Genomic DNA, 21,164 nt, shown 5'->3' on the forward strand with positions numbered 1-21,164 from the left:
ACAATAAGTGTCTGAGGCAGGATCACACACCTTTCTTTTCTCCTAACTCCAAACCCAGTACTCTACTTAACACCAATGCTGCCTCTATATATACATAGGGTACATGTATGAAGACTGAAAAACCAGGCTGGTCCAGGCTGGAGAGGGTCAAGGAGGGTCAAGGTCACACTTTTACCCCAGAGAAGCAGTAATGCATCGACTATTTGTCAGCAAGAAAGTGATGAAAGCAGGGCTATGGGAAAATTAGCCTGGGCATAGGTTTAGAAAAGAGAATACTAGGGGGAAAAAAATGGTACCTATTATGTGCCAGTCATTATGCTAATTAAGCACTTTACATTTTTGTCTAATTTGATCCTCCCAACAAACCTAGAAGGGAAATGTTATTTATAGTCTCATTTTACAGATGAGGAAACTAAGGCAGACATGTTAAGTGACTTGCCCAGGGTCACATAGCTAATAGGAGTCTAAGGCCAGATTTGCACTTCAGTCTTCCTGACTCCATAAGCTATGCTCCATTTATTAGAAGCAAGTATTCTAAGATCATAGAACCTGTTGTGGTACCTGCTCCTTCCAGTGAAGGACTGGCACCAGGCCTTCTTTTATCCTAGAATCCAGATCACATTAACAGATTCTTGTTACTAAAAAACAAAAGGCGGTCACTATTGTAAACATAGAGGCCTCTGGATGTAAACATCCCAGAGGTAAATAAAGAACAAGAAAGCCACTGAAATCTGGCAAGCTAATTCTTGGAATAAAATATGGTAATTTTGCAAAGAGATGATACCCAACCAAGGAAGAACACTGTATTAACTGCCCATAATTGCTGCTAAAAATTCACATGAAATAAAATTAAGTTAGTTTAACCTTAAATTACAAAGTCAAGATTGTGCACTGAATAATAATATTCTTTGTTCAATCATTCATGTTTAATTTAAGTAGCAGCATAGCTATGATGGCCTGTAAGCTACCACAGAGCCACAATGGGTATCTCAGGCTTCTCAGAAGTAGGTTTTCATGGCAGCAAGACTAACTACATTAACCTCCGTTTATGCTTCCCAACAAAGATGATTCAAGAGGACGCTGGTATCTCAGGCCAGTAAGTAAATGGTGCAATGAGACGACTTCAGAAGGCACCACCCTCAGCTCAACTCAGCTTCAAATTGGCCATGCCACGATTGCTCCTATAACATTATAATGCACCCTTCCCGTCCAAAGAAGCCAGTGAGTCCACAAAAACAATGCAGCTCAAGCTAAACTGGGTGAGGAGGTTGTTTGTGACCATAAACCTAAAGGCTTTGTTCACATGACATGAAATAGAAGGCAATTCAAGCAATTAAGCAGGTTGGGGGAATAAAAATCAATGAAATCAATCCATGGGATCACAGGATTGGCAATAAGAAAGACTCTAGGGAGGCAGCACAGTACAATAAATAGAAATCCTAGTTTTGGAACCAGAGGACCTGGGTTCAAGTCTCATTTCTGACACTACCTGTGACCTTGGACAAGTTACTTAACCTCCCTGGGCTCAGTTTCCTCATCTATAAAATGAGGTTTGAATAGATATTCTTTGGCCCCTTCCAACTCTATGGCTGTCCATGCCCATCACACAAGGTCACAACATCTTCTTCCAGATGAAAATCACGAAAAGAGAACTCATTTCAATATCTCTTCACCACCCCAATGCTGAGATTTCCATTTGAGGCATAAAAAGACTAAAAATGAAAGAGGACTGGATTTGGGATCAGAGGACCTGGGTTTCAATCCAGTTCCATCACTAATGCCTGTGTGACTTCTGACAAGTCACTTTATCTCTCTGGGCTTCAGTTTCTTCATCTGTAAAACAAGAGTTGGATTAGAGGTCTTCGGAGGTAGAGGCTAGCTCTAAATCTACATTCTTTTTAGTTCAGTAGGAACAGGCCTTACAAAAATTGAGTCAATCAGTCAATCAACAAACACTTATTAAGCACCTAGCGGGTACAGAATATAGTACTTGAGTCTAAGAGAAGACTAGGGATTCTAATCAATCAATCAACAAACATTTTTAAGCACCTACACCAGAGGTACTAGTCCTCCCTGAACATGCAGTAGTCACACCCTGGTAAACCAAGTCTGTAAATGGGCTAAACCAGGTTGAGGGTAACTGACAGGTCTCAGATATGTTGGTGAGTTAGGGAGATGTCTATCCCAAGCATATGAAGACTTTTCTCAGTGGAACGGGTGGATGAGAACAATCTGTTTCAATGGCCATGAAGTCAATTGAAGTAGGTACTGTAGAGTGTTTAGAGCTTGGTCACACATTAAAGACACCAAGGTCACGCACTGCATCCCAGATCATCACCAGTTGTCTTGACTTGTGTCACTTTTTGTTACTGGACTTCAACAACTCTGGAAAAGAGAATGAGGCTGACTTTGTGCAACTCTGCCTCACTTAAATCCAATTAATGCAGAAGTCAAGATATCATCCATCATGCCATGGGTTCTCTTTGAAAATGAAGGATAAACAACATTAAGCACCTACTGTGTGCCTGGTACTGAACTAAGCTCTGGTAATCCAAAAACAAAAGTCAAACAGTCCCTGCTCTCAAAGACTTTACAGGGGGAGTTAGAATGCACACCTACACAAATATATAACATAAGGAGAATGGAGCAGAGGAAGGCACTAACAGATGGGAGAATCCTGAAAGGCCTTGTGCAAAAGCTGGTGCTTGAACTGGAAACTTGAAGGTTACTAGGGACTCTAAGAGGCTGAAGTGAGACAGGAATAAATTCCGGGCACAGGGAACAGCATAGGCATCATCCTCACAGGGGATAGTTACAAACCAATTGTTTAATCTGAATGTCCCCAATACTCCTCATCTGTAAAGCAGACACGGTAATAGCACCCAGGGAGACAATACATGTAAAGTGCTATATGAATTTTTGCTATTGCTGGTCAGTCATGTGCAAACCCATTTGGGGTTTTCTTTGCAAAGATAATAGGATGGTTTGCCATTTCCTTCTCCAGCTCATATTATAGATGAGGAGACTGAGGCAAACAGGGTTAAGTGACTTGCCCACACAGCTATTAAATGTCTGAAGCCAAATTTGAACTCAGAAAGATGTCTTGCTGACTCCAGGTCTAGCACTTTATACAGTGTACCACCTAGTTTCCCTGATGCAAATGCTAGCTATTATTATTATTACAATTAATATTGAGAAGACCAAGGTCTTCAGGAATGAGCTTTTTCATTTTTTCTTCTCTTACCTAAGTTTATCTCAGAAAATCACAAAAACTCAAAGTTAGAAGAGATCTCACTGGACATATGATACAATCTACACTCAAACAAGTGTCTCATCTGTAATAACCCCAATAAACAGTCCTCTAGTCTTTCTTTGGAAATCACTTGGGAGAGGAGGAGAAACTTAACCTCCATTACCTCCAAAGGCATCTCAATTCACTTTTAGATAACTATTAAGAAGGTTTGACCAGCATTGAACCTAAATCTGATTTTGATTGATACCCATTGCTCCTAGTTCTTTGGGGCCAAGTCAAATAAGTATAATCCTTCTTTCATATTATTGATCTAGAAATAATTGAAGACAGTTCTCCCATCCCCAATTAAGCCTTCTTTTCTCAAGTCTAAATTTCTCCAACTCTTCTAATTTTTATAGAACGATCTCAAGGCTCATCACTATTCTGGTTACTTTCCCTTGGATGCTCTCCATATTGGCACTATCCTTCCCAAGATTTGGTGCCTAAAAATGAGCATAATATTCCAGATGTGGTCTGGCCAGGACAGAAGGCAAAGAAACTACAACCTCTTGTATTTTGAACATTGTGCAATATAAGATCACATTAGCCTCCCTGGATGTCATATTGATTCCTGCTCAACTTACAGCCCAGTAAAACCCACAGATTTTCACAAGAACCATTATCTAGTCATGCTTTCCCCTGTCTTGTAATTCTCAAATTAACTTTTTGAACCAAAATAAGGACTTTATATTTAGTTTATTAAATTTCATCCATTCCTCCTCCAATCTCTAATAGGTTTGGTTGGTTTTTTTTTTTTCAGATGTGGCTCATTGTTCTAGAATTTTACTAGAAGTTTTGCATCCTAACTCTGACATCCCACACATTAGCTATTCCTTCAAGCCTTGTGACATTGGCAAAGTGGTAATTATACCATATATGGATTTATCCAAGTAACTGATCATAGAGTTAAACAATAGACACACTTCCTTCCAAGTTGAAAATGAATCATTAATGATAACCTTTTGAATGCAGCTATTTAATCATTTTCCAGATCCACCACCACTGTACTGTTGGTAAGCATACATCTCTCTATCTTTTCCACAAAGATAACATAAAAAAATTTTGTCAAATTGTTTGCTAAAATAGACGCAATAGGTCTCCAATAATCCCTGATCTACTCATCTAATAACTCTGTCCTTCACAATCCCAAAGTATAACAACAATCTAGATTGACATTTCAAATCACAGAGGTAGGATTAATAAACACTACCAGGGTTGACATTTTACCTGGTAACTGACTGCAAGAAAACAAGCCAACAGAATAAACGAGGAAAGATTTTCTTTTCGTACCATGGTCACTGTCTTAGAGGAAGGCAAAATGACATTTAAACTTTCCATTTGAAAATAGGCTTATAAAGCCATGAGTCTTGGCCAGCTGCAAAAAGCCCAACTAGAAAAATAACCAAAAAATATTACCTAAGACCATTCTGCTTTATCCTCCATTTGAGAGACAACTGAATTAATTAAATTAAAAGACAAGAATTATTGTTGTTGGTCAGTCATTCCAGTTATGTCTGACTCTTTGTAATCTCATTTGGGGTTTTCTTGGCAAAGGTACTGTTTCTCCAAGCTCATTTTACAAATGAGGAAACTGATGCAAACAGGATTAAGTGACTTGCCCAGGGTCACACAGCTAGTAAGTATCTGAGGCCAGATTTGAACTCCAGCCTTCCTGACATCAGGCACTCTATCCACTGAGTCACCTCACTGCCTCATCAGAACTATTATAAATATAATGGAATTCCTTTGGGTATTTGTTCTTTGAAGTTTGGATTCAGGCAAAGGACTGCACTTGAGAACCCAGAGGGCTACATGTGCCCTCTAGCTTGTCACTTTCCAACCCCTAGTCTACACCATGACTTCCAATCCCTTGATCACTCTGTTTTCTCCCAGACCATCATCCTTGGAATGTCTGCACTCATCTTCCTTTCCCATCTTAGCCCTCTGAAAGTCCCTTGATCTCTTATATTGCCAATCTTGCCCCACCATGTCCAGGCCTTGAATCACTCAAACCATTACCATTTCATTCCTTATACTGATTTTGCTGAGAAAAGGTATAAAAAAATCATGAAACTGTGCTAAGTACACTACAAATTTATGTTATATAACCTCAGCTGGGCTCTCACTACTGCCAGGCAATCCTTCCATACCTGCCTTATTGAGGTACTCTTCTACTCACTTTCACATTCTTCACAGTGGCCCTTCCAAATCTTTTCATCCCTTCTTAAACTTTCATTGGCTCCCCTTCTCTCCACCCTCTCACCTGAGAACTTTGTTTCATATTTTATGGAAAAAACAGGCCATTTGATCCAAGGTACAGTTAACCCCAGAAAGAGCACTCTGTCCCCATTGTTATTTCCAGCTTATCTCTCTTCCATCATCACTGAGTAACCTATCTTCCACTGAGGTTCAAATAATCCATATCAACTATCCAATCAAAATTCTGGTAGCTGTTGTCTACTGACCGCCAAGATACTTCCCTTCCTTCCTCAATGATCTCAGTACCTGGTTCACAATGTTTCTCTTCTCTCTAGCACCTCATCATATATATAGAAGCTCTCTTACAACATGGGGTCTTTGACCTGCTAGTTTCTTTCTTTTGGGGTTTTTTTTTTTGGAGGGGAGAAGGCAAGGCAGTTGGGGTTAAGTGACTTGCCCACAGTCACACAACTACTAAGTGTGTCTAGCGTGTGAGGGCAGATCTGAACTCAGGTCCTCCTGATTCCAGGGCTGGTGCTCTGCTCACTGCACCACCTAGCTGCCCCTAACCTGCTATTTTCTAGGGAGGGATATAACATGTGCCCAAATAATTTCCACTTACGTATTTTTTAAAGGTTAAAATGATTTAAATGATTAACAAGCTCAACAGGAGAGCCAGGAGAGATCAGGGAACAGAGGAATAGACATGTCATGAGGAAAAAAAAATATTCTCACCTTTAAAAACTCATTTTTTTTTCTCATAATCCAACCAGGGCCTTCCATTTGAGGACCACAAGAGGCTAATTTATTTGCTTTGCTTGCCTACCTAGGTGGCTAACCCATTCAAACCAGTCAGCCTGGCTTTCGTTCATTCCAGTTACTACTTTTATAGGCCCACAGGCATGTTCTGAAAAGCACACATTTTAGAAATTTGAAAAATAAACAATGAAATCTCTCACCCTTGCCACACATATATTCTTCCCTCATCTCTCCCACCCAAGTTTGGGTTGGCCAGTTTCAAGTCATAAAATGTTTAAAATAAAAAAGAATTAAATATGCCAGCTTAAATTCCCTTCCCCCCCTCCCCCCAATTTCCAGCTCAAGGTTAAAATGTGAGCAAATGAATTTTTCTAACCAATGAGTTCATGAAAAATTTAATCATTTCTTTGGTTATTAAAGTTTAAATAGCTGTTTAATTTTGTGAAAAAGGCTCCCACCCAGGCAGAATAACTTGGTGTTTCCAATAAGAGGGGTTTTACAAATCTTCAAGTTACATATTCAGATGGCAAGCAAAAAAGCTACCTTTTCTAATAGGCTTCAAAAATAATTCAATTACTCATATAATAGGTATGGCCATCAGGTCCAGAGTGCCCTGTTTTCTCCCTTAACATAAGGCTTAAGACATCAATGTTTATGCATTCTTCAAAGGGACTTCTTGGTATTCAATAATTTTTTTAAAATTTATATCATATATATATTATTCTTTAAGTTTTTACATAATCTTGCACACATAAAATGCATGTCTTCTGCAATGTGTATTTTTCTATGCACAATAAGTAGAGGTATCCTAGATCCTGCTGACACTGGATTTTTTAAATTTTCAGTGTGAGCATTTACACCTAAGAAATCAGCATAGCTTTATTGATTGACTGGACTCTAGAAGGTGAGAGGAAAATATTAAGAAGAGAGTTAAATTTAAAAGTATATCCCAAAGCTTTGAAGGGCCAGCTGCTAAACGTTTACCAGCACACTTTTGACTACAAGTCAAAAAAGAAAGAGGGGAGTGGTGAATTATAGTGGACAGAGTTATACTTGGTTCAAGTCATATCTCCAACACTCCCTACGTAGCTCTGGACAAGTCACTTATTTGTCTAAATCTCTGGTAACTCCCAGAACCCCTCTACTGATTCAGAGTAGGTTCTCCTAGGAGTTGGTGCACAGAGTAGTCACAATGATGATGAAATTATAGTTTTTTCATATATTTTTAAACAAGTCAAATTACATCCTTTGAAACATTATAACTATATGCAGCAAAATAATAACCTTCTTAATTTTCTTCTTCCCTCTTTGGTATGCTTCCCTCTTTCAGATGCCTGGAGAATGGATCCCTCAATGTCCTCCAAACTGTCACTTTCAACATATACCTCCTCCATGTCTACCTGGTCTTCCCAGCATTGCTTTCTGCAGTACTATTTCATCTTCGTCCTTTAGCATATGGAAGACTATGACAGTCAAGCCCAATGTGGTTAATTCCACTGCTCCTGATGGATGAAATTTGTTATTAAATGTTCACAGACTTTATTTTTCATTGTTCAATTGTTTGACAAAACCCTACAGTCCCCTAAGTAAGTAAAGTTTCAAGTCACACAAAAGTCAGTGGAAAGGAGCATGGTTGAGGCATGACTAAGCCTCAACATACAGGGTGTCCCCCTACCAGATTGGCTAAAATGATGAAAGGAGAAAGTGACAAATGTTGGAGTGGATGTGGAAAAATTGGGACACTAATTCATTATTGGTGGAATTGTGAACTGATCCAATCATTTGGGAAAGCAATCTGGAATTATGCCCAAAATATTATTAAACTCCCTTTGACCCAGCAATACCACAACTAGGTCTATTTCCAAAAATGATTAGGAAAAAAGAAAGAACCCATCTGTTCTAAAATGTTTATAGCAATTCTCTTTGTGGCAAAGAAATGGAAATTGCAGGGATGCCTATCAACTAAGGAATGGCTTAATAAGTTGTGGGATATGATTGTGATGGAATGCTACTGTGCTATAAGAAATGATGAATTCAGTGATCTTGGAAAAACATGGAAAGACCTGCACGAAATAATGAAGAACAAAATGAGCAGAACCACGAGAACATTATATACAATAACAGCAATATTACTTTAAGAATGACTTTGAGCAAATAAGTTATTTTGAATATTATATATACTCAAATTAACTATAAAGGACATATGCAGAAAGACACTATCTGCATCCAGAGAAAGAACTGAAAAATAGAAGTACGTATAGAATAATCACACACCCATACTTGTTTGTATCTAATGGTAGCCATCTCTAGAGCAGCGGAGGGGGAGAGAAGAAAAAAAGGAAAAAAATAAATTTACATGATAATTTTGTTTCATGTTTAAAAGTAATAGCAAGTTGTTTATGATAGATTTGCAGTTTCATGTTCAATCATCTTTTTTTATTATACTATATTATGGAAATGCTTGTTTCATTCAAAAAATTAAAAATAAAATAATATTTGAAAAAAACATAGAGGATGTCCCAAAAGACTTAGTGCAGTTTTTTAAGCTATTAACACATAAAACTGCACTAAGTCTTTTGGGACACCCTGGATTGCCAGTGCCAAGTTGTTCAGGAGAAACACTTCTAAGGATGCCATCAGAGAAATGCATGATTAGGGGTGTGGGGGTGGAGAGAAGAGTTTGGTTGGCCATGATACAAGAACAAGAGATAACTAATACATGGGGCAGCTAGATGACTCAGTGGATAGAATTTTGGGCCTGGAGTCAGGAAGACCTGAGTTCAAACCCAGCCTCAAATACTTGATAGCTATATGATCCCAGACAAGTCATTAAAGCAGCATTTGCCTTAATCTGCTGAGAAGGGAATGGCAAACCACTCCAATATCTTTGCCAAGAAAACCGCATGGACAGCAGGATCCACAGGGTCACCAAGAGTCTAACACAACTGAAAGATTGAACAACAAAGAATAACCTGTGGTATTCTTTAGCATATCAAGGGATCTAGATAAAGGCCCCCAGTCTGTGGGTAGACATCCCCTGTAAGGGAAAGAGAAAGTGGTCAAATCAGTTAACAAGCATTTTTAAATATCCATATGTGATGAGTGTGATGCAGGGCACTGAGGCTGTTCCTCCTAAACTAAAATAGTCCCTGCCCACAAGAAGTCTACATTCTAACAGGGAAGATCACTTGCACCTAGATAAGAATATGAAAAAATCTACACAAGGCATTTTTAGGAGGTAGGCTCTAGAGGCTAGCACTCATCAGGCTAACCCTAGCCAAGAAGCTAGAGAGATTTTGATCACCATTGTTGGAGGAAGTTCCCATACCAAAGAGACTGGTACAACAAAGTACTGAAGAAATGTTAAGTGTTGTTCCTTAAGGCCAATCTCAGTGTTATCCTGGGGCTCCACTGGATTTTGGCTACATTTAGGCCTCCTCCAGGTAAATATGGTAAGTTCAATCAAAAGATATCTTTTATATTTAAATATATAATAAAATCTTATTACTTTAGAGTCAGAAAGGCTGGATGGAAGTAACCAACTAATGCAATCCTCTCATTTTAAAATGAGGAAGTACTTTTAAAACACAAGGAGGTAAAAAACAAATAATACAGAGGTAAATTTCATGAGTTCTTAAGGTCACACATTTAGTTGGTTGTAAAAGTTCAACTTCCTCTCTCCTAATCCACTGCTTTTTCCACTTGATTGCCCTGCTGGTTTAAAAAAATATGTCAAGTATCCTTTCCAAATTCAGATAACAATTGTATCATTTTGAAAATATTTCCCATTAGCTAGCACAGTAACTGGTTGTTTTGTATTTCTGCTGGCAAGCTAGAGCTGAAACTATGTTTAAAATCCCTGAAAAGAACTGTCAACAGGGAACGAGGCTGTTTGTTTACAGGAAATTTCCCTAACCGACACTCTGGAAAAACAGCTTTATTGTACATAGAAAAATCAGAAGCACCTTCCTTTTCCATAGATTTTTCTAAGCTGAATTCTTGTTCCCCTCTCCACCCTTTGGAAAAACTCTTTCAATATTTAAGTTTGAAAAACACTGCATCTAATGAGAAAGCCTTCATGGTATGACACACAGCTAGTCACTGGAGTCTAGACAGATGGCAAAGGTCAGTGTTAGAAGTGAGCCTGTCTAACAAGCCCCCAACAGTGAGAAACATGCTCACCTTAAATAAAGAATACCTGTTGTAAAATCAGGAAAGCTTTTATTAATCTTTACTTCCATTCCTCCCCTGAATGGATAGGTAGCCTCCCCAGTAAGGTTACAGGAAGACATGTGCAGGAAGATGGGGCTTCTTATACTGTTTTCTGAACTTTGGATCTCCCGAGACACTGTCCCCTGGCCCTTTCTCACACAGCTCCTTGGGCCTGCACATTAATTTCTGACTTCTAATCTGTCCAGGCTAAGTCACAACCCTTTATCACCTAGGAATGTGGACAACAATTTTCTTACTTCCCACAGTCAGTGTCAGAGAATCAAGAGGATTAGAACTTCTGTAACTCTTCTATTTTCTACTTACTTACAAGGTACTCCTGGGCAGCTAGGTGGTGCAGTGGATGGAGCACTACTGCAGGAGTCAGGAGGACCTGAGCTCAAATCTCACCTCAGATACTTGACACTCACTAGCTGTGTGATCTTGGGCAAGTCACTTAACCCCAACTGCGTCATCCTGGGTCATCTCCAGTCATCCTGATGAATATCTGGTCACTGGATTCAGATGGCTCTGGAGGAGAAGTGAGGCTGGTGACCTGCACAGCCCTCCCTCACTCAAACAAAGTCAAGTGTAAGTCATCATTATTTTTCTGATGGCATGATCTTCTTCAATCACAAAGGACGAATACACACAAGGTACTTCATCCCTCCTCTCTTATACATCATCCTCCAGTCTACTTTCTGACTTCCTCGTCATTGAAATTTACTGCTCTAGGTAAAAACTATGAGATCTTTCCTCATTCTCATACTCAACCAGGGTGGTATAGTGGATGGAGTAATTGACTTGGAGTCAGGAAAATGTTGATGTTCAGTCATTTTCAGTCATTTCAGATTCTTCATGATCCCATTTGGGGTTTTCTTGGCAAAGATACTGCAATGGTTTGCCATTTCTTCTCCAGCTGATTTTGTAGATGAGGAAGCTAAGGCAAATGGGGTTAAGTGACTTGACCAGGGTCATGCAGCTAATGTCTGAGGCCAGATTTGAACTCAGGAAGATAAGTCTTGCTGATTCCAGGCATCACACTCTATCCACTGTAACTAACTGCCCCCATATTAATACTGTCTAGTATTATTACTATTGAGAAGACCAAGGTCATCAGGAATACGCTTTTTTATTTTCTCTTCTCTTACTTAAGTTTATTTCAGCAAATCACAGAATATCAAAATTGGAAGGGACCTTGGATGTTATTGGACATCTAAAATAACCTACACTCAAATAAGTATCTCATCTGTAATACCCCACCCCAAAATGGTCATTTAGCCTTCCCTTGGAAACTTCTTAGGGGAAGAGAAAGAGATTTACCTCCATTACCTCCAAAGGCATCTCAATTCATGTCAACAGGCAACTTCAGGCATGATGTAAACTCTTCAGGTCAAGGCTAGAGTGAGTTCATGATGATCTTTGGAGGACTTGATCCTAAGATATAGACCAGCCCTACACCAATCTCTTGCTGGAACGTCTAAGTCTAGTTTTACTTTATGCTTGTCAGGGCAGCTAAGCATCACTGGGATCAGGGACACTAAAGTATTTTAGAGGGAGGAGAGGGATACTATCTGAGGGTATCTGACTGATTTCCTATCCCCTTCAGACACTGGCAGAGAGGCATCAAATAATTATGAAACTGGAAGTAAGATAGAGGTATTGGGGGAAGGAGAAGAGAGGACAAATATGTCAAGAAAAAGGGCAGGGCAGAGAAGGGGTATTAAGAACAAGGTGGGGAAAAAGGATGCTGAGTTAGGTTAAAAACAGCTTGTTGGAGAAAGACTAAGCTCCCCTAAAGCAGGACTTTTGAGACTATATCAGTGCCATGTTATAAAAATTCCCCTACATCCTGGAAAGTTTTCTTGATTACTCTTTCCATCTCCTAGCATTAAATGAAACCTGGCTTTCCTTAGAGGATATCACATAGTTCTTTGCAGTGAAAGAATTGCTTTCTCAGAAGTCAACAATGGTTTCCTTTTCTCTCTGTTCACGTCAGTGACATGCATTGTTAATAATGACAACTCTATTTCTCCCCATCAACCATATTGGGAAACTTGGTATCATCTTTGACTTCTTCTTCCCTCCCTCCCTCTCTCCACACTAGTCCCGGTGATCCTACTTTGTTAATAGCCCTCATAGCAGCCTCCTTTATTCCATTCCTCCACCACTGTCCCAGTTGGTGCCTTCATTAGCTCTTGGACAGACTATTGTGACAGTAATCCAACTTGCACCTTCCTCCCCCAAGTAATTTCCTCAATCACTGCCAATCTAGTCTTCTTGAGGCACACAATCACAAGATATCACTCACTGAAAATTTTTACCGGCCCCCTCTGCCTAAGAAATAAGTCCCAAATTTTTTAACCTAGCACGCAAAAGCCCAGTAAAATCTGTCTCCAAAATACAATCCCAGCCTATTCCTCTTCATATACTATAATGATGATGACTCTGATAAGAGCAAAAACTGACACTGATGTAGTCTTTTCAGGACCAGAAAATACTACATATATATGTGTGTGTATATATATATATATATATATATGTACATATATATATATATATATATATATATATATATATATATATATATGTATATGTAAAATCTCATTTGATCTGCCCACCAATCTTGTGATGTAAATGTAAAAAGTTTGGCCAGGTATAAAAAAAGTAGACTGCTCATCACTCCCTGGACACATCTCACACAGCATTTCAGAGTAAATAGAAAGCTGAACTTTGGGTCAAATAGACCTAAGTTTAAATCCTATCTCTCACATGGATTCCTTGTGTGACAATGAACACGTCTCTGAGTATACAATTTGTAAAATGAACGTAAGAATAATAGCTGTAGTTTCTGCCTCTTGTGGATTTTTCCAGGCTCAAATGACATGTGTACACGAACGCTTTGCAAACTTTAAGGTACGAGGAAATGTCACCTATTGTTAGTGTTATTGTTGATGCTCTCATTATTATTTTTGCTTCCATGCCTTTACTACTCACACTTTTTCTTACACCTTAAATGCCTTCCATTCCTATCTCACCAACTCTATTAAATTTCTACCTATCATTCAAGGATTATCTCAAATAACACCTCTTCAGGGACCAGGCTAGTCAACCTTTCTTCCTCTCCTGGCTCTGCTTCTGACTCTTTTCTTTCTCTCTTGGGTTTTGCCACCATTCCTCATCTGCCATTTTACCCTAAAACTTCCATTAATACCTGAGGCATCCTCAGTCTGGAATATCCACCTTCACCTGTGCCCTGCTCACCCAGGAATATCCCTCTGCTATGCCAACCCTCCTTCTCGCATTGTTGAGTTCCTCCCAAGGCTTCCCTTTTTAGGAGTGGCAGAAGTTGGCCTACCTTCTTTTCCTTCCCATCTCTGCCTGGAATTTCTAGAGTTGGTTATCATGCCTCAACTGCCCCTCACCCTGGAACATCCCTTTGTCATTCTGGTCCCCTTCTCTCAGGGGTGAGTTCTTCCTTACATTTTGAGGAAGAGCCCAGACTGGTCAGCCTTCATTACCCTCCTAACTCTGCTTCAGACCTTCAGAACTATAACAGCATACCCCTCTAACATCCACTTCTTAGCTCCTTTTCTGCATGATCTTTCCCCATAAGAATGGATGTTCCTTGAGAGCAAGAAATGTCTTTCCTTTTGTTTGTATATGTATCCTCAGCCCTTATCACAGCGCATGGCAAACAATAAGTGCTCAATAAATACTTGCTGCCTTATCTTGTTGCCTTCAAGCTTCCCATAAACAGAAGTGATCCCTCTTTCCCCTGGAATCTCACAGTATATTCTTTATACCTCCCTTTTCCAATTCTATTTTAAGTGTTGCATTATTAGGTTTATGTATGTCTTAGCTCCCCTATGAGAGTGTAAACTTCAGGCAGGGAGGGAGCATGTTTTATTTATCTATATACCTCCCACACTACCTAGTACAATGCTTGGTATATAGTATGTTGAATTGAACAAAATTAAATAAATGGTGCAGCAGGAAGCTTGAGCTTGACATTCTAGAGGGTGGCAAATATTAGAAGCTTAATAATTAGAGGCAATAAAAAAGGATTATTTAAGTTAATGTCAATTCAAATTCCTGTGGTGTGTTAAGCTCAGGACAAAATGTGGATACAATCTAGCTTCTGTCTTGCATTCAGGGCTGGTCTGACCGGTGGCTGAGTTGGAGCTCACGTGTGGAAAATGAAAGTCACCTCCTGCTTAAAAAATATTCCCTACCTTTCTTCCCAGACTGAACAGTGCCTGAAGTTCCCACATTAGAAAATCACTCTTTTGAGTAAGCAAGAGTGGCATGTTTAATGCCTATGCCCAGTGATTCAAAAGAGTAGCTCAGGCACTCGAAGTGAGTGAAGCATCTTGATGTGTGTGTCTGAATTCAGTTAAACACTGTATTTTCCAGTTATTTCAATATTCTAGAGCCTTATAACTGGACCCTAATTACACCTAAACCAGAGGTAGGGAACATGCAACCTCAAGGCACCATGTGGCCTTCTAGGTCCTCAAGCGCAGTCCTTTGACTGAAACCAAACTTCACAGAATCTTCTACCTATCACTCATACCCATCTTCTATGAAGTTTGGATTCAATCAAAAGGCCACACTTGAAGACCTAGCGGGCCACATGTGGCCTCGAAGTTGCAGGCACCCCGACCCTGACCTAAACCTTTCTAGAACTCTCATTTCCTACATAGTATGCTAACTAATAGAAAAGTCTCCATATATCTTTCTGTGCATCTCTCCCCTTCCCTTCCTCCCCACAGGACACTGGTTTATCACTGGCTAGTCTGACCTATAGCTATTGATGAGTATGATACCCCATCCTGGTGGCATGTATGACAAACACCACTGGCACCACTGACAAGAACCATTGTTACCCCTGACAGGAACCCCTGGTAGAACTGATAGACACCAGCAGCACCACAGACAGATGCCACTAATACAACTAACAGGTACCACTAGTATAACCAACAGACACTTTCTTAGCTGTCAAAGTGAAATTCCCAAAACATGAATCTCACCCTGTTACTCTTCTCAAGAAACTGTTATGCCTCTCTCTTGCCACTAGGATAAAATAAAAACTCATCTATTTGATGCAAACCACAACCTTCACAGTCTAACTCCAGCCTACTTTTTCAAGATTATGAACTGCTCTCCTTCACATACCTTGTATTAAAGAAATAATGTCCTACCAATGGTTACCCATACATGGCATTCCATCTCCAGTTTCTGCAGCTTTGTCTGACTATCTCCCAGGCTCTCAGCCCTATAACTCCTACTACTATTACATTTGGAATATAGGATAAATACAACACATCATTTTACAATTGAGGAAACTGGGGCTTGAGGAGTAGAGATGACTCCCCCAAAGTCACACAGCTAGTAAACATTAGAGAATGACCTTGAATTGAAATGGTCTGATCCTACTGTACCAGTCTATTTTACACAACAGCAGAATCATTGCAGTAAATGAGACAATACTCACTTAGATGTATGATAAGATGTCAGGGACCTGTGATTTCATCATTGTAGGAATTTTTTCATTGGCTAAGTTTTAACTCACAATTTTCAAAGTTGCCTGAAGTTCAAATTAAGTAACTTGCCCATAGTCACATTCTATGAAACGTCAGAGGTTTAATATGAACCCAGATTCTCCTGACTCCAAGTCTATATCCTCTAGCTACTACTTCACACTGGTTTACACATTCTAATAAGTTTGGTTTGTTGTTAGTGTTTTAATTAATTAGTGTTTGCATTAGTCATCGTTTACGTAGAGAATTTTTTCAAGTATCAAAATCACCTCACTCATTTTAATAACAGTTATTGTACCTTGTCAAAGTCTCCAGGGAGCTTCCAAATGGTTAAGTAGTAGTTAGTTTCCTGATAAATGGAGGAGAAAAGGACACTCATGTCTAACTTGCTAATAGTGGAGGTAATTTACCTAGGAAGGACAATGAGGCTAGGACAGGTTCAATCCAGTTCTATTACTAGCTTAGTCACCAAAGATAGAAGGTAATACACAAATACCATGTATGCTTCCAGAGGGCTAAGATTCACATGATTCCCTGTACAATAAAGGAAGGATTCTCTCCTGTAAATGTGTTTGCTTCAAGTAACATGTCCATGAATACATAATAGGATGGTAGGAAGTGAATATGTTCCTTTTCAAAAAGGCTGGTGTCATCTCTGAGGACTGTCAATCAACAACTGCCTAATGTTGCACCCTCTTCTACCCTCCTTACATTCAATTCTCCCCAGAAAGTTCTACCTTCACACAAAGGGGAACATTTGACATATCCAACAATCTTCTGCCTTGTTAGAGATAATTTGCATTGTAGTAAATCTACTTGACATTATTAGTACTTTGCTCTAATACAGTTTGGAGTAATTTACCAAGGATGTGTCAGGGAAAAGTAAGTCAACCTAAACTAGCTAACCTACAATTTATGTCGCTGTCAACCCAGAGGTACTGATGGAAGGTAAAGATGAAAGCCTTCATAGGCCAAACCTATGAAACCTTTGGGAGACCTCAGGGAACTTCATCCCCATTCAGACTTATAATACAAGAAACCAATATGGCTTTATTAATGGAAATAAAATTGAAGATTCATAAATATCTGCTTTGCAGCTACATTGGAAAGACTGTGGGGCATTTTCCATCTGATTTGCAGCTGAAATCTCCTACATATATAGTCTCCTCAATTAGAATATGAGATGCTTGAGAAAAGGAAATGTTTTGCTTTTCTATTTGTATCCCTGGAACTTAACACAGTCCTGTGCACATAGAAAGCACTTAATAAATACTTTTTTTTCATTCATTCATAATACTCTCCACAAACTCAAGTACAGCCATACTGGCCTGCTTACTAGTCTTCATAGTCAACTCTCCATCTCTCATCACCCCACCTTTATGGTGCCTGTCCCACATGCTTGGAATTTTCTCTTCTCAGGGGCAGCATGGTGTAATAGACAGAGCTCTAAACTGAGAATCAAGAAACTTATAATTGAGTTTGAATCCTGCCTAAGACACTTACTAGCTGAGTGATCCTGGGTTATATCTCTGAGCTTCCATTTCCTCATTAATAAAATGAGGGAACTAGAATCAACAACTGCTAAAGTTCCTTCCAGGTCTAAATTTATGATCCTCATCAATGAATACCTTTCCCAGAACTCCCCTGTCCCTCAGTTAATAGTGCCCTCTCCTCTGAGGTTACTTTGTATTCACTGTGTATTTTATACACACACATACCCTACATATATACATACACATATATATCCTACATATATCTACATATGTGTGTATATATGTATACATGTGTGTATGTATATATTTGCATGTGTGCTATATACATCTATACATACTCATATAGGATAAAGCATGTCTCTCTCTATATACATATATACATCCTATGTGTATATATACATATATAATATGTACACATAGGTACATATGTAGAATATGTACAACGTACAATATGTAGAATAGAGAAGTGTGGGAGGTACATTTATAGTATGAGTCTGAGTACATGTGCATGTTTATACACATACACCTTTAATGTAGACAGTATGTAAGATAAATGTACCTTTATCCTACATATATATGCAGCTATATGTATATATATATAAACATACATTGCATACAGACATTGCATAAATGGGTGCACATACAGGCACATACATGTGTGTGAATATGTATGTGTGCACACATGCATCATGTATATTATATATGCATGTATATATTTGTGTTTGTATATATGTATACATATGTTTGTATATATGTATATATCTATTGTACCATCTAGCTGCCCTCAAAATGTAGGATATAGATATAAACATATATATATGTGTGTGTGTGTGTATGTATGTGCGCATATCTATACACAGACACACACATACATATACACACACATATATATACATTACATACACACACTGTAAAGACTTTTCCATTTGAACTGCAGCTGAAACATTCTATGTATGTGATCTCTTCAATTAAAATATGAGATGCTTGAAAGTGGCAATGTTTTGCTTTTTCTGTTTGCATCTATATATATCACAGTCTTTATAGGGCATATGTGTGTACATACATACATATACATATATATGTGTGTGTGTATACACATACTCACTCCTTTACCCTACATGTTGGGAGCAGCTAGGCAGCACAGTGAATAGAGCACCAGCCCTGGAGTCAGGAAAGCTTGAATTCAAATATAGCCTCAGATACTTACTAGCTCTGTGACCCTAGGTAAGTCACAACCCTGTTTGGCCTCAGTTTCCCCATCTATAAAATGAGCTGGAGAAGGAAACAGCAAAGTACTCCAGTATCTTTGCCAAGAAAACCCCAAAAGGAGTCACAGAGAGTCAAACAGAACTGAAACAACTCAACAATAACAATCTTACATGTTGTCTCCTTCATTAGGATGTAAGTTTCTTAAAAGCAGGGGCTGTTTTTGCTTTTTCTCTGTAGTCACAATGTTTATAGTAAACACTTAGCAAGCTTTTGTTGCTAGCTGTTGCACTCTCCTCTCCCCATTCAACTCCCCCATCTTGAATGTTCTGTCTCCACATGAAGGGGGAACAAACTGGACATATCCAATAAACTTCTCCTTTGTTAGAGATATCATTATCTCTAACATCTCATTATAGTAAATGACTTAATCAATGAATGTCATGGTATGCTTATAGAAAGTAAAGATGAAAAGAAGTTGGAGGATAAAGTTAACCTAGTGGATTATAGAGTTGAGATAATAAAAAAAAAAGATTTTGTCAGACAATAATTTGAAGTGCAATATAATAAGAAGAAATTAAACAGGGATAATTGTCATGTTCTCTATTTGAGTTCAAACAGTCAACTGCCAAAAGAGCTCTGGATTTGGAGTCAAAGGATGTGGAGTTGATCTCTAGTCTGTCACTAGCAAGTAGTGAAGGTATGTCATTCTATTGTCCTAAATGGCAACAGAGAGCAAGCCATTACAAAAAGGAGAAATGGAATAGGAATTCCATAAGCAAACTTCTTTGAATTACTGACAGCAGTACAGAAAGGAGCCCAGAAGATCTGGTTCTTCACAGATATCCCCTATCTCTAGTCACCTCCTCCTTCATAACCTTCTGTCAAATGCCTGGCAGTGTTACTCTGAATATAATTTTCAAAAGAATAATTTCCATCTCTGCTAATGAAGAATGTGTGCCTGTGAAAACCTTTCAAAAGTGGTTTCATGTATAATTAACTTTTAAGTTATCAATGTTCTGGTTTTCAGGGAAAAAAATATAATCCAACATCTTAAAACAAAGCAAAAGCCCCATATGCATCTGTGTATTTAGCCCTTATATATTTAGGTTGATTTTCTGATTTATAGACTATATTCAATCAATATATAGATTATATAATTATAGATTATTTGTTATATATTTATAGATTATATTCTGATTTATGGATTATATAAGTCACTTAACCCTGTGTACCTCACCACTCAGGCAGTTGGCTTCTTGATCATTTACATTAACTTTCATGAGACACAAAAAATAAAAGGATATGAAACAAGCTGACAAATTCTGCTCATTTTTTAGAAGATCTGCCTAGAGTTTTGAAGGGGTGAGAACTTGAGTCCACTGTACAAAACAAGAATTTGGAAGTAGAGAGAGTGCCAGACTTGAAGTTTGGGTTCAAATCTGATACTAAGTTCAGGACCATGGACAAGTCATTTGCCCTCTCCATAAGCTTCAGTTTCCTCTTTTGTAAAAAGAGGACAATGATGCCTATAGTACCCACTTCTCAGGGATGTTGCAAGGCTCCCATAAGATAACGCAGATAAGGCATTCCACAAAATTTATATTGCTTATGTCAAAGTCAGCAAAACTACATTGTCACTTTCCTCCAAATCCACTAAAAACTGACAATAACTGGAAGTATCACTTCTGAATGGTATGCCTCTTTGTGGCAGGACATTTACCTGTTCTGGATACTTGCTCCCAGTGATCTCAGCCACAGTATTGAAGGAATCTGTATCTGGATAGTTCTTTGCTTCCATCTTTAGTTGGATGACAATTTTGATCCCCCGAGAAGCCATCCTTGCCATCATCTCTGCATCCTCCACAGTAATGCAGGCTGTTGGGATCTGAGGCACACCATCCTGGTAGACCTGAATTCCTGTGTGAGGACTTGAAAAACACAGTCTGCATTAAGCCCAAAAGACTGAGTTAGATAAAAGAAAGGCATCTATAAAAAATTCACCAATGTATTCCCATTTGACTCATTTTTTTTTTATTTTGTTTTTCTAATGTCAGCTACATGTGACCATGCAAAACAGGATCATTGCTTTCTGGACAAAAGAATTATTATTGCCATGACTACAATTCTTCCATTACAATTCTGACTTCCTGAATATGGAAATTCTTGAAGGTTCTGCTATTGTCACATAAGCTCTAGCAGGTCCTATCAAGCTAGAATGTGTTTGAGTGAAATCCCAGCAATGGATTTATAAGATGTGCTCTTCATAAAAGGGTAAGTCCATAATGTTTAGAGAAATTCAGCAAGAGAAAGTTGGCTACCAGATCAAATTGTCTACCTAAGGCTATTCAGGAGTTGCAGTGAGCATTGATAGCTGGAGAAGACATGTCAATAAAATCCTAGATTTTGTAAAGTGATGAAGAAATATGATGAAGAACTAAGAGAAGGAGGAGGGGAAGGAGG

General features: G+C 38.7%; 1 protein-coding gene across 16 annotated transcripts in view; it reads right to left on the bottom strand.

The window, feature by feature from the left end:
* The window catches only part of CPQ (carboxypeptidase Q), a 681,911-nt gene that overhangs the window by 387,284 nt on the left and 273,463 nt on the right, over nucleotides 1-21,164 (bottom strand). For all 16 annotated transcript variants that reach the window (XM_072603459.1, XM_072603458.1, XM_072603457.1 and 13 more), the window contains one exon: nucleotides 20,425-20,632. In XM_072603459.1, the coding sequence (XP_072459560.1) occupies nucleotides 20,425-20,632 (208 nt within the window). The remainder of the gene's footprint in view (nucleotides 1-20,424; nucleotides 20,633-21,164) is intronic.

This window comes from Notamacropus eugenii, chromosome 4 (assembly GCF_028372415.1).
Source record: "Notamacropus eugenii isolate mMacEug1 chromosome 4, mMacEug1.pri_v2, whole genome shotgun sequence".
NCBI lineage: Eukaryota > Metazoa > Chordata > Mammalia > Diprotodontia > Macropodidae > Notamacropus > Notamacropus eugenii.